The 17558-nt window shown below is 32.7% G+C and overlaps 1 protein-coding gene across 5 annotated transcripts in view; it reads left to right on the top strand.

Moving 5' to 3' along the window:
• The window catches only part of ATF7IP (activating transcription factor 7 interacting protein), a 117926-nt gene that overhangs the window by 84384 nt on the left and 15984 nt on the right, over positions 1 to 17558 (top strand). For all 5 annotated transcript variants that reach the window (XM_082352574.1, XM_082352577.1, XM_082352573.1 and 2 more), the window contains 4 exons: positions 4614 to 4687; positions 5244 to 5332; positions 7718 to 8356; positions 13166 to 13230. In XM_082352574.1, coding sequence (XP_082208700.1) covers positions 4614 to 4687; positions 5244 to 5332; positions 7718 to 8356; positions 13166 to 13230 — 867 coding nt within the window. The remainder of the gene's footprint in view (positions 1 to 4613; positions 4688 to 5243; positions 5333 to 7717; positions 8357 to 13165; positions 13231 to 17558) is intronic.

The raw sequence follows: 17558 nt of genomic DNA on the forward strand, positions 1-17558 counted from the left end.
TGTTCAAGTTAATTTCTTCTTGATTCAGTCTTAGTAGGTTGCATATTTCTAGGAATTTATCCATTTCTTCTAGATTATCCAGTTTGTTGCCACAGTAGTGTCTTATGATCCTTCTCTTTCCATGACATCAGTTATAATGCCTCCTGTTTCATATATGATTTTGTTTATTTATGCCTCCTTTCTTTTTTCTTAGGTAATCTAGATAAGGTTTTACCAATTAAAAATTTTTTTTCTATTGATTTTGTATTCTCTATGTCATTTATTTCTGCTGTAATCTTTATTGTTTCCTTCCTTCTTATAACTTGGAGTTTAGCTTGTTTTTTTCTTTTCTAGTTCCTTGAGGTGTAAAGTTAGGCCATTGATTTGAGATTTGTTTTTTTTTTTTTTGGTAAGCATTTACCACCACAAACTTTTCTCTTAGTACTACTTTTGCTGCATCAATTTTCCCATAAATTTAGTATGTTGTGTTTTTGTTTACGTATATCTCAGATATCCTCTAGTATCCGTTGTGATTTCTTATTTTACTCACTGGATTTTTAAAAGTTTTCCACATATTTGTGACTTTTTTCCATTTTCCTTATGATGTTGATTTCAAGTTTTATTCCATTGTGATTCACAAAGATATTTGGTATAGTTTTCATCGTTTTAAATGTGTTCGGGCTCGTTTTGTGACCTAATATATGATCTATACTGGAGAAAGTTCTGTGTGTGCTTGAGAAAACTGTGTGTTGGGTGAAAATTTCTACATTTGTCTGTTTGATCTTTAGTCTTGTTCATTTCTAGGGATTCCTTACTGATTTTCTGTCTGGAACATCTATCCATTATATAAGATGATGTACTGAAGACTCCTACTATTATGGTGTTTCTGGTTTTCTGTTAAAAAAAAACCAATTTTTACATCCTATATTTGGGGGCATAGATGATATGTCCATATATATTTATAAATGTTATATCTTGTCAGTTGACTTTTCATTATATAGTGTTCTTCTTTGTCTCTTGTAATAGTTTTTGATTTCAAATTCATTTTGTCTTAAATACGTACGGTCACCTCTACTTTGTTTTGCTTATCATTTGAATGGAATATCTTTTTCCTTACTTTTACTTTCTGCCTGTTTGTGTCTTTAGACCTAAAGTGTGCCTCTTGTTGACAGCATATAGCAGGACCTTGGTTTTTTTTGTTTTTGTTTTGTTGTTGTTGTTTTATTGAATCCATTAAGCCAGAGTATGTCTTTCTATGGAGAATTTAATCCATTTGGATTTAAAGTAATTATTGTAGGGACAAACTTATTATTGCCATTTTGTTGAATATTTTCTGTTTGTCTTGGAGCTGTTTTGTTTGTCTTCATTTTTTGTTTACTTCCTGTGTGTTTTGTTTATTTTTTTAATTAGTAGTGTCAGTGCCTTAATTCATTTCTCAGTTTTTTTGTGTATCTTCTATAGGTATTTTCTCATCATTACCATGGGGATTACATAAAATATCTTAAGTTTACACCTATTTTAAACTAGTAACAACTTCAGTCACATCTTTCCTCCCACCACTTTATGTTATTGATATCATACATTATATCTTTTTGTATTGTGTATACTTTAACATAGACTTACAATTATATTTTATACTTAAATTCTGTACCAGAATTATGTGATTTTTGCACCAACTTTACAGTAATGCAGGATTCTGCATTTGTTTGTGTATTTACTCTTACCAGAAAATTTCATATTTTCATTTGCTTTTAAGTTGCTGTCTAGTGTCCTTTCATTTCTACTTGAAGGACTCCTTTTAGCGTTTCTTGTATGGTGGATTTAGTGGTGATGAATGCCATCAGCTTTTTATTTACTGGGAAAATCTTAATTTTGCCTTCATTTTTGAATGATAGTTTTGCTGGTTATGGTATTCTTGCTTGGCAGTTTTTTTCTTTCAGCACTTTGAATATGTCATTCCACTCCCTTGTGGCCTGCTAGGTTTCTGCTGAGAAAACCGTTGATAATCTTATGGGAGCTGCCTTAAATGTGATGGGTCATTTTTCTCTTTCTACTTTTAAAATCTTTGTGACTTTTGACAGCTTGACTATAATGTTTCTTAGTGTAGGTCTCTGAGTTAATTTCAGTTGGAAGCTTTTCGCCTTCTTGAATTTGTCGGTTTTTTCCCTCAAATTTGGGAAGTTTCTGGCCATTATTTAAGTAGGCTTTCTGCCCACTTTCTTTCTTCTCATTCTTGGTCTCCCAAATTTGTATATTGGTCCATTTGATGGTGTCTAATAAATCCCTTAGTCTGTCTTTACTTTTTTCATTCTTTTTTCTATTTGGTGCTCTAACTCAGTAGTTTCAAGTGACTTGTCTTCAGGTTTGCTGATTCTTTCTTCTACTTGATACAGTCTGGTTTTGATCCCCTCTGGTAAAGGTTTCAATTCAGTTATTGTATTCTTCAGCTTCAGAATTTCTATTGGTTCTATTATAAAGTTTCTTTTTCTTCTTGCATTGTTTTCCTGATTTCATTTCATTTTCTGTCTGTTCTTTTTTATCTCATTGAGCATCTTAATGTTAGTCATTTTGAATTCTTTGTTGGGTAGTTCATAGATCTGTTTCTTCAGTTTCTGGAATTTTATTTCTTTGATTGATCCATATTTCCCTGTTTTTTTGTATGTCTGGTTCTCTTTTGTTGAAATTAGGGAATTTGAAAAAATACCCTCCCCATCTTTTTGGAATATCTTTATACAGATGAAGCCCTTTACCAGTCAGTCTGGGTAGATACTCTGGTGTCCTCGCAAACTTATTTTTAAAGATGCATTTTCTTGGAGCTTGTGCATGTATCTCCCATCTGAAGAGGTTTATCTATTTCTACTTGGGAACTTCCCATCCCTCACCTGGTATCTACTTTCCATATTGCAGTCTCGCTGCTGCTTTAGCAAGCCGTGATATTGGAGTTACCCCTGTTGTCTATCTGTGTTACTGCAATTTTTCTGGTTTGGTACCAAGCCAGGGGGTTCACCTTTGTTCTCATCTAGTCCCCAGACATCCAATTTGTGCTGCTTTATCCAAGTCAGGTGAGACTGAAGCCAGTGCCTTATCAGTACCCCAAAAAGCCAGAATACTGCATGCAAATTCCACTCTTCTCTTTCTTTCCCAAAGGAGAGGACAGTTGTTGGGAATTTTTTCTTGATTGCACCACACTGTGAGAGGAGGGGGATGGGGTATGGTGGGTGAGAGCAGCAGACTTTCCTACCCACTACCATATATCTCTTTTGGGGCTTGCTTTCACTTGGGGTTCTATAATCTCTCAACAGGTTTCTGGACTTCTTACAAGTGAAATTTGGTTCTTATATTGCTAAATCATTGTCTTCATGAGGGAAGGAAGGTATAGGATTTCCAATTCTGCCATCTTGCTGATGTCACCACACTGTAGTGTTTAAGGTCCTCCATCTGATGACTCTAAGCCCTGTTATACTTATTTATTATGCTTATACTGCTCCTTTTTTGTTTTCCCTGAAATGTTGTTTACCTTCATTTTAACTATTTTGAGTGTACTAATTACTCAAAGACTTGTTAGAAGATGCATTTCTTTCCCCTAAAAATTTTAAACTTTTTCGAGTGATACTACAGTGTTACTTTCATTTGCTTTTCTATTTATTTCAAATGTTTTTGCGTCCACAGCCAGGTTAGAACAGTTTATCTTAATTCTTTTTATCTTTTGTCTCCTCTACACAGGTAACTAGTACAACACTATACTGTTTGGTTAAAATCATCCTTTTATCCTATAAAAAGCAGCAAGATATATTTGTTGTTGAGAAGAGTGATTAGTGGCATCTGCTTGATGTGATCCTAAGCACTTACCACCTTTTGTTTAATATTATATGTATTATTATTATACTTAATTAACTCTTGAGTAGAGTTATTTATTTTTCTCAATTTAAGAAATAAATGATGATAGTGTCGTTAATGATGGAGGCCCAAATAATGGTAATTAGCATATAAATATTAGAACTCTCTTTCTATATTCCCTGTTTTGGGGAGCAGAAAAGGGTTAAATTAGTTTGTTCTGAAGTTTAGAATTGGGACATCTTTAAATGAAATTGTAAGTCACGTAGTGGCAAGTATTTATTTTTTAAACAAAAATTGTAAAAATAATTTTGATTTGTGACCTAGGATACCACTTAATTGGCAATCAGTTACTTCTGGGGAAAAATAAATACTTACCTTGTTTGTTGAGTTTCTGCTTGTAATCGTGCCTGATCTGCCTGATACATAGTAGGCATTCACTAGATATTTATTGAATGAGTGTCTAATTATTCTTTAGATTCATATTAATGTTTACTGAACCATTAGAGCATATAAGCTACTTTCATATTCTCTATTTTATTTACTCATATCAAAAACTGAGGTTTAAGAATTATTCTATTCACTTTTCATATGATAAGCAGTTGTGTCAGTAGACTAAGTAAATTTGTGTAAGGGGCTTAATAAGTGGCAATGCCAAGATTTAAATTTTTTTCTCAGTAAGATTTTCCACTATATTATAGAAATAACAGATAACATATTGACAAGGCATTTAAAGGTCTTATTTTTAAAGATCTCTTGTGAATTGGGTTTTATTTTACCTTGGTATTTTTCTCCCCCAGAATCCACCAAACCCACCTGTATCACCAGGAAAGTCCGTAGTTGATGTCGGCAGCAATAACAGTGTGCCCTACAGGTGAGAATTGTAAACAGTATATTTATCAAGTTTTTAATTAAGAGAACAAAGTTCTGATTTTCTTTGCAGAAAAATCTTGGAATGTGATTCTGTGTATTTATGTAAAGATAAGTGTTTGGTATACTGGATTAAGTATATTTGCTTCCTTTTTGCTTTGTTGTAATTGTTCACCTATGGATATTGATTTTGCTAATTTATTATAAGGCTTTCTTTAACCACTTGTGTTAAATAGTATTATCTTCATTAATTGAGAAATGCTTTCGTCAGGGGTGATAAAATCTAATGTGTGCAGATATTCGGACCTACATTTGGTTCTCAGGTTAAAGTATTGAGGACATAGAGTATAGAAGGAAGACTCTCCCCTAATGCTGTAGACCCCAACATTCCAAAGTCTTTGTGCCAGCTTTGCTTCACTGCATTCACTCTCAGTTTAATGCTTTAATATCTAAGTCTAGCCACCCTTTTTTCCAAGGGGCCACTACTTTCTCTATACATAAATAGATATCCCCTAGAATGGCGTATCAAGTGACCATTTGTGTGTATATATATTTCATAGAAATGCAAACACAGTGAGACAGATGTTGGAGTCCAAAAGAAATATAAGCGAGAGCACACCGCCATCCTTTCAAACCCCTGTGAATACAGGTAATATTCTTAACACTGAAATACATTTTCTTAGGAATTGAAGGTTTTGGTTCTTTTTTCTTACATTCTTTTGAGGTTGAAATGGACTAAGAAACTGAGCACAGTTATGTGAAACTGAGTGCTAAGCACAAAGTTTGTTTAAAAATCAGGATCGCGGATATGCATGAAAATACAGAAATTCAGATCTCTACTGTAGTGGTTCTCAAACTTTTGGGTCTTCACATCCCCTTATAATCTTAAAAATTATTAAGAATCCAAAGAGCTTTGTTCATGTGGGTGTATTAATTGATATCTACTATGGTGAAAATTAAAACATAAAATTTTTAAATGTTTATTTATTCACTTTAAAATGATTACAAACCTATATTATGAACCATAAGTAACATGTTTTGATGAAAAGTAGCTCTTTTCCAAGCTTTAAAAAAATTAGGAAAAAGAGTGTTATTGTGTTAAATTTTTCCAAATCTCTTTTATACCTCACTTAAAACATTAAGATGGCCGAAGATACCTGGATTCTCATATCTGCATCTGCATTCAATCTGTTGCGATTTGTTGTTATAGTTGAAATATGTGAAGAAAATTCAGCCTCATACAAATATGTAGTTGGAAAAGGCCTAGCCCTTTTAGTGAATTGTGGATATTCTTCTTTGATACAGCAAGTAGTAGTTTCTTAAAGGGTAGTTGCAAAATGGAATCAGAAACCACACCAATAAACTTTTCTAAATTTTTCATTAAAATTCATTTGTCTGTCTTGTACTTGGATGGATCTTTTACTAATATCATTGATCATTTGGAAAATATTCACTGAGTTTTCTAAGTCTTCCAAATGTTGACACATTTCATTAATAAATTTTTTTTTAAAATCATATTTATTTATTTCACTATCAGTTCTTCTCAGACAAGTCTTTAAAGATTTGGGAAGCTGTCCTGCCCTCAGTGGCAGGTAGACGTATTTTCCAAAGTTCTAATTTTTGTTTTTTAAAACTCAAATTTTATTATTGCCAATAAATACTGTTGGTCGTTTTCTTTGAAGTGACTGCCATATTTGGTTTATTTTCAAGAAAATATTTGCCAGGTACCCAAGTGTGAATAACCACAGTATGCTTGTAATTCTTTCAAGTAAAAGTGGTTTTCCATTAAAAAAGCCTGTTAGCTCAGCTTACAACTCAGCCAGCCTTACAAGCACTTTTCCTTGAGCCGGACATCCTTATTTGGCATGCAGCAGTAATGCTTTATGTGTACTTCCCATTTCTTCACATAAAATATTAAGACGGACTATACTCAAGAATTGAGATTTAATAGAATTAGTAGTTTTTACTACTTCATAATGAACATTCTTAAATGAAACTGATTTTGTTTGGTTTTTACTGTGCACATGTGGTATTAAAGAATGCAGTGATAGTTTGGTACCACTACCTTGATTTTTATACGGAGACATCAAAAGTTTTACTCACCATTGCTTTTGCTCCATCATTGTAAATATCTGCACAGTGAAAAAGTCAAATAATGTTTTATTATTGTTATGGAAATAGTTTGGACATTTCAAACTTCCTGAAAGGGTCTCAGTAATCCCCAGGTGTCTCCCTGGACTGCACCTTGAGAATTGCTGCTCTAGCGTGCCTATGATTTTGGAAAGACTACAAATCATTGAGAAGAAACTTGGTCATTGATTTTAAACCTGTTCAAATGAGAATAAACACAAATGGTTGAACTAAAATGACTGTAAAACTACAGTGACAAGCATTTTGATTTTCTCTGCTCTTTGTTATCTGCTCCTTAATTCATTTCCCATCTTCACCGTGCTATTTTCCATATCACATAATGTCAATAGAGTGTTAATAGAGACAGCCTCTCCTCACCAGTTCCTCCCCAGGGAATCCAGTAAAATTTTTGATCCACAGATAGAGGTTTCACATTGTCCAAATGACAAAATACCATCACCAGGTTTACCTGTTATTCATTAATGGTACTCTTTCTAGATTTTCTATTTGAGTTTATGTATTGCCAGTGTTCTAAGGCATTTATAATATTTTTAATGTACTTTCAAAATTGTCTATACAATTTTACCTAGTTTTCAATGTTTTTTAGTTGTTTTTCCAGCTAGTTACTCTGAAGTAAGTATAATAATTTTCAGAGACTCTTTTTATACAGAGATAGCAGTCCTCTGCCTTAATCATAAAACATGTGCTGTTTTCATAATGTACCAAATACAGATGCAAAAATGCTTCTACAGATAATCTAAGAATTCAAGGATTTAAATCTTGAATTAAAAATTTAATTATGAGAGACTTTACTGTATATACTGCAATACATCAAATTTGTATTATATTATCTTAGCTGATAAAGATAGCTATTTAAACTGAGACTTCTTTTTTCTTTTTATAGTATCTTCAACCAATCTTGTCACTCCTCCAACAGTTGTCAGTAGTCAACCTAAATTGCAGCCTCCAGTGACTTCGGGTTCTCTGACAGCAACGTCAGTTCTTCCTGCACCCAACACAGCTACAGTAGTTGCTTCTACTCAGGTGCCTAGTGGAAATCCCCAACCTACAATCTCTTTACAGTCTTTACCAGTGATTTTGCATGTACCTGTTGCCGTATCCTCCCAACCTCAGCTCCTGCAGAGCCATCCAGGGACTTTAGTGACCAATCAACCATCTGGCAACGTTGAATTCATTTCTGTGCAAAGCCCACCTACAATGAGTGGTCTTACCAAAAATCCAGTATCTTTGCCATCCTTGCCAAACCCCACTAAACCAAACAACGTTCCTTCTGTGCCCAGTCCTAGTATTCAAAGGAATTCTCCTGCCAGTGCTGCACCACTAGGAACAACACTTGCTGTACAGGCTGTTCCAACAGCGCACTCTATCGTGCAAGCGACAAGGACTTCTTTACCCACAGTAGGCCCATCAGGACTCTATAGTGCATCAAATAATCGAGGCCCTATACAGATGAAAATTCCAATTTCTGCCTTTAGTACTTCATCTCCTGCAGAACAGAGCAGCACTACCACCACAAGAATTGGTAAGTCAATATGGAGGTTTAATAATAGAAATGCAAGCATGTTAATAGTCTATAGGTAATTGAACACATGTGTGTGTGTGTGTAAGTGACTAGCATTATTGGAAGAACAGAGTAAATAGAATTTTCACAGAGATTATTTTTAGTAAGTTTTTTGTTACCTAAGAGAAATGATGTTGTTACAGTGGAATTTGAGAGAGAGTTTATTTTGAGTGAGAAGTTAGCATTTGTAATTTATCTTTTACTAGTTTTCCTAATCTGTGCGAATTTTTAATTTAGGCTTTGTAGCAAGCATTATGAATTACTTTTCTAATACATTTTTCAGATATATCTGAATAGAGCAAGTATATTTTAAAGTATCTAATTGACATAGTATATGCTAATAAGAAGAAAATAAAAACCACATATCTTCCCTACCCATTTGGAAAAATCCTCTGTGCATTCATCACTCATATCTTGCAAATTTGAGTGGTTTAAAAGTAGGTCTTCCCTCTTTAATTTACTACAGAATGTTTGCTTTTTGTTTTCTCTTTTATATATTTTCCCGTATGACATATTACATGATTAAGTTTGCATATGTATATATACTTTGAAGTATTGCAAAAATGAGAACTTGATTGTTCCTGTTTTAAAATCTGTAAAACTCTATATGTCTTCCTTGTTCTTAAAAAGCATACATTTTGTATGCATTCTTGAACTTGCTTATTCTTCATTTCTGATTTCACATTTATCCCCACTGCTTTTGGAAAGACAGGAGAGAGAGCCTAGGCATCATGTATGTAATGAAATTCCTAATAGTATCTGTCTTACTGTTGTAGTAAGTGACCATGAAATATACGAAACAGATTATAAAGTACAAAATTACTCTTACAAGTGAGATATACAAGCCTTGTTTTTTTAAATTTCTCATGTAGTCTTCAGTAGTGTACTTGCCCTCTGAGTATATTTTCTCATAAAATAGTGATGGTGTTTCATAGAGTTATTGAGAGAGTAAATGAATGGCAGATAAAAATTAATATTGGACTGAAGCTGAATATCATCCTCATACAATTAACATCTGGGATATAAGGGTAAATCTGAAATTTCAAATAGAATTATTATTAGTATTTAAAATTAAATATTTGCATGGTACAGTAACCATATTTTTTTAGCATTATCTGCTATCACATCCTTATATGCTAAAGATGCTTACTTTTAATTGAGGTCAGTGATGAGCAAGATTTTGGGGTTACTTCATATTTCTCTAATTTATTTTTCTTCCAGTCATTACTGTTTTTTAATATGTCAGGTGGAAGATGATTATCATGGACATTCTTTTATGTGATTCTGGAGTTTTTCTTCTTTATGAAATTTTGAGCCTAGTTGACATTGTTTTTAATTCATGGTCACAAGATAAGATATATTCTTAAATACAGAACTTTCCCTGAAAGACCGAGGCCTGAAAAGAAATAAATAACTTGAAAGATTATTTTGTTTAATGTTATGAATGCAAGTACCCTAAATACTTCTACAATATCAGAATTGTAATTCAATTTCATTATCCTGTTAACATTGTATGAACATCTGTTGACACAAAAGGTATGTTTTTCCCAAGGTTATCTAGCTTAGTGCGCTTTATTAGTTGTAATGAGTGTTAGTCTGTTTTGTATTTATTTAATTACTTGACTGTCCTTGATTATTTTTGTATATAAAATTAATAGTTTTCCCCATTATTATTAATTAGAACATCAGTCTACTTTTGTGATAATATACATTTATACTTATACGTAAAATTTTATATTTTAACATATATTTAACACATTTATATGTACTTTAATACATAAATTATATTAAGGAGATCTTCATTTTGAGTTCTATTTAGAATGCTTACCTACTTTTGAAAGTAAATTATTAGATATTAACCAAAAATGTTAATGATAAGCTTTGTTTTTATGTTGTTCATAATGTTAATTAGAATGAGATCCAATGAGAAGATATGTTCTTTGATCATGCATAATTTTAGGGGTGCCATAAATGGCATTAAAGTAGGCATTTAGCTATTGAGGCTTGCCAAAGCCTAAGCTGAAGCCAAATAGCAAATTTTGGCTAAATATGAAGGTTGAAGCCAAACTTCAATACATCCCTAATGCGATAAAGTAATTAGTTTTAAATCCTATGCTTATGTAGGTTTTATTTACTTAATGAGAACATATACTGTATAACTAGACAGCATGCATTTGTATGTATTTTATATACATATATTCCGTAGAGTAAGTCAATATTTTTTGTAAAATGTAAAGTCAAAATTGTCCTAAGGACTACTTGGAAATTTAGAGACCAAATTATAGCTTATGTCATTCATTCATAAAATATCGAATGCCTGTATTGTTCTAAAATCCTGCAGATACACAGAAATGTACAAAATAGTCCCTATTCTAAACAAGCTTATAATCAAATATGGAACTTGGATATTAAATAAATAATTAATTATCAATGTGATGAGTGTAAAGATATGAAGGTTTCTGTGAGAGGATATGGGAGATCTGGGACGGTATGAGAATGGAGTGAATGGAAAGATGGTGGGAAATAGGGTTTTAAAGGATTTTTACAGAGAGGAAGGAGTGTGACATCCATGAACACTGGCTGCAGTGAGGGGAATGGTTTAGAGGGGGAAAAACAGGGAGACCAGTTAGCAGGCTCTTGGAGTGATCTGGATGAGACATGGTGTGGTAAAAATGATTTAAAGGTCTTGCATTGCATTCTTTTTCATACCATTATCCAGCACCTACCGGAGTATACTACTAATTGGCACTCCTGTAAAACCTTTTTATTATTCTGGTAAAAATGCAGTGTTGGTAAAAAGTGACAATATCTTTTCAAAATAAAGAGATAGAGATGTTTCCCATATGACAAAGCATTTGAGGTACAATTTTTGACCTTACACCCTGCCAATTTTATTGCTTGATAGATTGATTTGTAACTTTTAACTTTCAGAATTTATCTAAAGTAGATATTATAGTAAAAGAAAACAAAAGATACAGTGAGACTATAAAATGATTAAGAATCAAGAAAACAATCTGTAATAAAGGGGTAGGGGAAGTTAACTGAAAATCTAGAATAAGGAATATTATTACAGCTCTGTGAATAATTAACTCTTTGTCCTGAGACAGTTAGGTCAAAGACTCACTCTGGATAACAAAACTCTCATAGTTATTAGTATTTGTGTGTGTGTGTTTGTGTGTGTGTAAAGAATTAAAACATTTTATTAAGCAATCTAAGTCTTCTCTGAATCTTGAAGATAATTGTATGAGGATATTTCAACAGAAAATAAAAATGAAGGTCCCTCACCTACTTTGCTTCTGAATTTACCTTTTATTTTCATTTGAAAATGAAAATGTGTTTTAAATCCAAATGAATGTATTCTGACATTGTATATATGTATTAAAAAAATTGGTAGTAAATTGCTGATGTTTTGGTAATGTCATAAGTGTAATTTAATACTCAACCATGTAGGATCAGTACCCTGGAAGTAGTTTTTTATTAAGTAGTATTTCAAGAACTTCACAGTCCAGAACAGAAGCTGATTCATTGTAAATGAAGTAATTTTAAGGTATTAAAGATATGTATATATCTTTTTTAAGTTATACACATCTTAAATTATTTCCCTGCGATATTCCTTATGTTAGAGTTTTATATATATATATATTATATTCTTCCTACGAAAGGAACTAAGATAATTCAGATAGGGTAGGGAGAAATTGTAAGGGCCTCCTTTTACTTGCCTAGCCTAGAAAACCCTCTTTTTTAATAGGTAGATATTTATCCTGATTTTTTTGACATACAGATTTATATGTAGAAATACATGGTTCTGTCTCCTGTTTCTGGTTTTGATTTTTTAATATAAATGGTTTACTTTATATGCGTGTTATGAAGATTTACAGATGAAAGGAGTGCCATATTTTGACCAACGTTTTTTCTGACAAAAAGCAAGGATGGGATGTTTCAACATTAGAAAATTCCTATTAATATAATTGACCACATTACCAAAGAGAAAAAACTGATTAATAACCTCAGTAGATGCTCAAGACATTTGATAAAATTTAATACCTTCTCTTTAGAAATTGAGGCAGAAAAACCTACTTGGTTTCTTTTCTGTGCTGTTTTTTCATTCAGCTATCTTTTTTACAACTATATAGTTGTAGTTCTATACATACAACTTTCATACGTATGTGTGTGCATGTGTGTGTACATACACGCATGCACACACATACATATACCACAAACTCAACACAAGTTAATTGAAAACTGAATAAAGAAAAATCATCTGTGATTGACCTACTGAGATTATCCATGTATATTTCATCAGAATCACTGTTTGTAACTGTTTCTCTCGTGAATTTATTACATTTTTGCTATTAATTTAATACATTTAATTTAATACATTTTGCTATTAAATTTTGTTATTAAATTTTTTTTCTCCAAAGGTATATAGTATGGAAGGATTATATTTTATTTAACCATTCATGTTACAGCATTTAAGTTACACACGTCTTAAATTGTTTCCCTGCAATATTCCTTAGGTTAGAGTTAAAATTTCTGGTTAATGGGTATGTGAAGTGTTTTGATCTCTATTATGAATTTGTCCTTCTGAAAGACTTTGTAGTGGTGGTCTATGACAGGATCTATTTACATATGTAACATGTTGACGACAAAAAAAAATTGGAGAAAATTAACATGAATTGTTGTATGTAAAGCAACCCATCCTTTCACATTTTGTAGGTGCCTTTAAGAATAGCTCTGAGTTTTGCTTTGTTTTGTTTTTTGACTCCTCAGAAAACCAGACAAACAAAACAATAGATGCTTCTGTTAATAAGAAAGCAGCTGATAGCACATCACAGGTAAGATTTTTCCTACTGTTTCAAAGTAAAATTGTAATTACAGTCCATAAGAGAATGAATTTCTATCAGTATTCTTTGGTAAAATGAAAATTATTCTAAGTCTGTTTTTTACAACTGTCCACAAATTTTCAAACAGCGTCTCTCTGTGGTTTGACAGGAATTGAGTTTTTTTGCTTAGTAATTCTCTTAGAAATAATATGTTTATTAAATTAACTAACTGCTTGGATTATATATAATCGACAGTCTAGTTGTTTTTCTTCATATATTGTGAAGTTTTAAGTCTCCTTGTGTAATTTCTTCCTGGCCCATCTTATTTAAGAAGGTCTCACTGGTTTACCTCCCCCGGGGGGGTCCCCCCTCCCCCCCATCCTCTGTCCTGCCACTGCCAGCACACACAGAGACATCATTTTAGTTTCTTCAAAGCTGATCAGAGATAGCTTTTATGGAAGGAAAATCTTGATCTTTCTGATAGCTTATTAGCACTTTGCCAGTCCTGGTACTTTTTCATGTTAAATTTAAGTCACTCAGGAATGGAGTAACTACTTTTTTCCTGTATTAAATTAACAATGTTCATCATACTTCTTTTACTATATTGCTTTAGGTGTAATAAATTTATAGGGAAGTCATTAGGTTGTTGATAGTCTAATTTTATTTTCTTCCCTTCCTCTTAATCATATCAAGAAATGCATATATTTTTCCTAGAAAAATAAAAATTCTTGAATAAGTCAGGCATGAATAAATTACATGAATTTTAAAACAAGGGCATAATGATCTTTAATTTTGGCTGTTTTCCTTTAAAATGATGGATTTTTAACCAAAGATAGGTGTACACCATGCTTTATAGAAAGCTATTAGAAATATTTTATTTCTTAAAAATTTTAGCAGTCTTTTTATATGATATTAAAGATCAAAGTTTTGATTGCTTCTGAGGATGTCGTAGTAGCTATGTTTTTAATTAAAAGTATATGGAGTACTTTCTGGAAGACACATGGTATAGGAAATGTTGATATATTCAGTGACTTTTTTTTTTTTTTAATTTATTTATTTTCGGCTGTGTTGGGTCTTCGTTTCTGTGTGAGGGCTTTCTCTAGTTGCGGCAAGCGGGAGCCACTCTTCATCGCGGTGCGCGGGCCTCTCACTGTCGCGGCCTCTCTTGTTGCGGAGCACAGGCTCCAGACGCGCAGGCTCAGTAGTTGTGGCTCATGGGCTTAGTTGCTCCGCGGCATGTGGGATCTTCCCAGACCAGGGCTCGAACTCGTGTCCCCTGCATTGGCAGGCAGATTCTTAACCGCTGCGCCACCAGGGAAGCCCCTTCAGTGACTTTTATGTAACATTTATAGGAAGTCTAGCCTTACTTTATAAAGTAAACCTAAAACTAAACAAAGAAATTACAAACAACTTTATTTCCCTCAGTAATTTTTTTTCTTGTTTGTCTGGACACACTAGGTAATGTTTCAAGACACAAAAATGGACATTGTAATGGCTGTGTTTTTATCTTGTTAAAAATGATGATTCTTCTAAAGTTGTACTGTCTAATGTGGTAGCCACTAATCACATGTTGGCCATTTAAATTAAATTTTAATTTAATTTAGCCTTAAATAAAAAATTTACTTCCTATATCACAGTAGCCCCATTTCAAGGCTCAATAGCCAAATATAGCTAGTAACTACCATATTGGAAAACAAAGATATAGAACATTTTCACCATTGCAAAAAGTTATACTGGATTGCTGAAATAAAGTGTATGTAATATTGTAAACATCTAGGTGAAATTAAAATTGATATAAAAGTTTGCTATACTTTTAAAATTCTTCACTTAAAAATATCCTTTTTAAATTAAAGAAAAACAACAAAACAAAATAATATAAAATCCAGTCACACCCAGCTGCTTACTATGTTCTAGAAATTCTAAAACATCATGTGTTACTCCCCACTTTACAGGTTTTAGAATCTAAAATGTTTTACTTTACATTGTATTGTATAACTTACATTTTGATGAACCAACTTGTACCAGTCGATCCAAAAGACGCCTGAAATAGTAAGTGACTGCATCAGGTAGCAAAGAGACAGTGCAACCAAATATTAAGTTCTCAGTGGTTATTTTATTTGGCTTACAGGAAGAGTAATTCAATACCATTGTATGAAAAACACATACAAGTAGCATGACTAGGGAGCTAACCTGCCAAAATCATGCCTGGTCAAAAAAAGCAGGATTTTCAGCTTTGAATGAGTACCAGTGATTTAAATAATAAATATAATATGCAAGTTTTATTATATAATAAGGAACCATTTTGGAAATATATATGTGCTACCAGTTATAAACTGATGCTTTACTGGCTCTTTTGGGTTACAAATAAAATTTTTGTTGTTGTGCTGAATACCTTGATTAAGGTAACACTATTGTTTTTTTGAAGATATATTAAGAAATTATCATTAGGTTTTTCCCCTGTATGTTACTTAGTAGCAAATAGAATCTGGTATGAAACAGGTAGCTTGTGATTCTTTAGACTGTTAACTTTCTAAGTATACTCTGCCAACTTCTTTTTTCTCTGCCAAATCTTACTTAGCTGTACTTCTGAACACTTTAAGGCTATTATAAATTAGAAGGAATCTGGATGGTTTGTATGGAAATGACCGTTGTTCAGACATAGCTAATTTGAAAATAATTAAATGTGTAAAATATTCTCTTTGTAGTCCTTGAATGAAGATTTCTCTAATGTCCTCCAAATAAGTATTTATTAACACATTCCATATAGTGAGTTATTACTACATATTTTATTCATAGATCTCATTTCATACAGTACATTACTAATATATTTCATATGGTGAAAAAAATTATTTATTCGAAGTATCATCGTATGTTGTAAAACAGTGTAGAAATCTTTTTCTGCCGCATCTGTAGTTTTATATTACTTTTTTGAGGGACTCAAGATCAGCCTCAATTTTGTTGATTTGCTATAAGGACTCATAAGACCTGTGACAGGTTATACTCATGGTTATGGTTTATCACAGCAAAAGGTAGAGAGCAAAAACAGCAGGAAAAAAATATGCATCAAATGGGATTAAGTGCAGTCAGGCTGAGGCTTCCATATTCTCTCCTATCCAGCCTGCACAGGATGTGCTGTCTCTATGGTTATTAAGTGCAGGGACATGAGCCAATAGTCTTTGCCCAGGAAGCCTGACTGAGTATCAGGGTCTGAGCTGACTATACAGCTGCGTCTTTCTTTGTAACCAGCCATGGCAGTCAAAACTCAGGACCCCAACAATGAAACCAGGTGTGCATCGTCAGACTTGATGTTTGTGCAGATCAATCCTGATAAGCCAGTATGACACTGTTTAAGGTGTACATAAGAAAATTACCATTTATTAATGTAAACTTTCTAAGGGTCACGTTCCTGGTAGCCAACCAAGCCTGACTGTAGCTCCCAGGTCCCCTTGGAGAGATGTGTGTGGAGTGAACAACCAGGTCTTCTGTATTAATAACTTCCCTTGTAATTTTTGAAGTGCCCTACTCTAGCCTTTCAAATATGTTCTAGCTATTGCATTTCAAATATGTTCTTGTTATTTGTTTCAGTTAAAAAAAAACAAAAAAACCCAAAAAACCTACAAAGCCAGTATCTTTGCTTTCTTGAAATTTTCTTAGTGTTCACTTAATGAGAGTGGTCTCATTTGGGGGAAGGACACATGATTAAGTAACTTTTTAATAAAATAGATTCTTAGTATTAAAACTTATTTGACAGAACTAAGATGTTTTTTAATAGTTTCAACTTGAGTAATTCTGTAATATGTGTAAATGCAGATATAGGCGTGTAATGTCTCTGATTACATACGTTTTCTCAGAATTGATGGCAGAAAAAATGTGAAGATATATAAATTTGCACCTAGTGGCATAGAAATAATAAGCTCTAGAGTCAGACAGTGGCTCCTGTCACTTAATAATGTGTAAGCCTTGAATAAGTTATCTAACACCTTGATTTCTTACTTATAAAATATGGCTAATGCTGGTCTCAACCTCAGGATTATTGTAAAGATTAAATTTGTTAATGAATGTACTGATAAAACACTTAGCACAGAGCCTGACGGGAATAGTGCCAGCTATCATGACTGTCTTATAATTGCTGTTAATAGTTATTGAAATAATTCAGTTTTATTTCTCAAGAAGAAAATGTAACCAGGAAACTACCTGTAGTATGTGATAATAGATGAATTTTATCAGTCAGGTTATGGTAAATAAAAATATAATGTAGATTAGATCATTGATTATAGATCTTCTCTTCCTATTATAGATTATACATTATAGAAAAATAAGCACCTTATAATAGAGCATCA

The sequence above is a fragment of the Balaenoptera borealis genome (assembly GCF_965194805.1).
Source record: "Balaenoptera borealis genome assembly, chromosome: 13".
In the NCBI taxonomy this organism is placed as follows: Eukaryota; Metazoa; Chordata; class Mammalia; order Artiodactyla; family Balaenopteridae; genus Balaenoptera; species Balaenoptera borealis.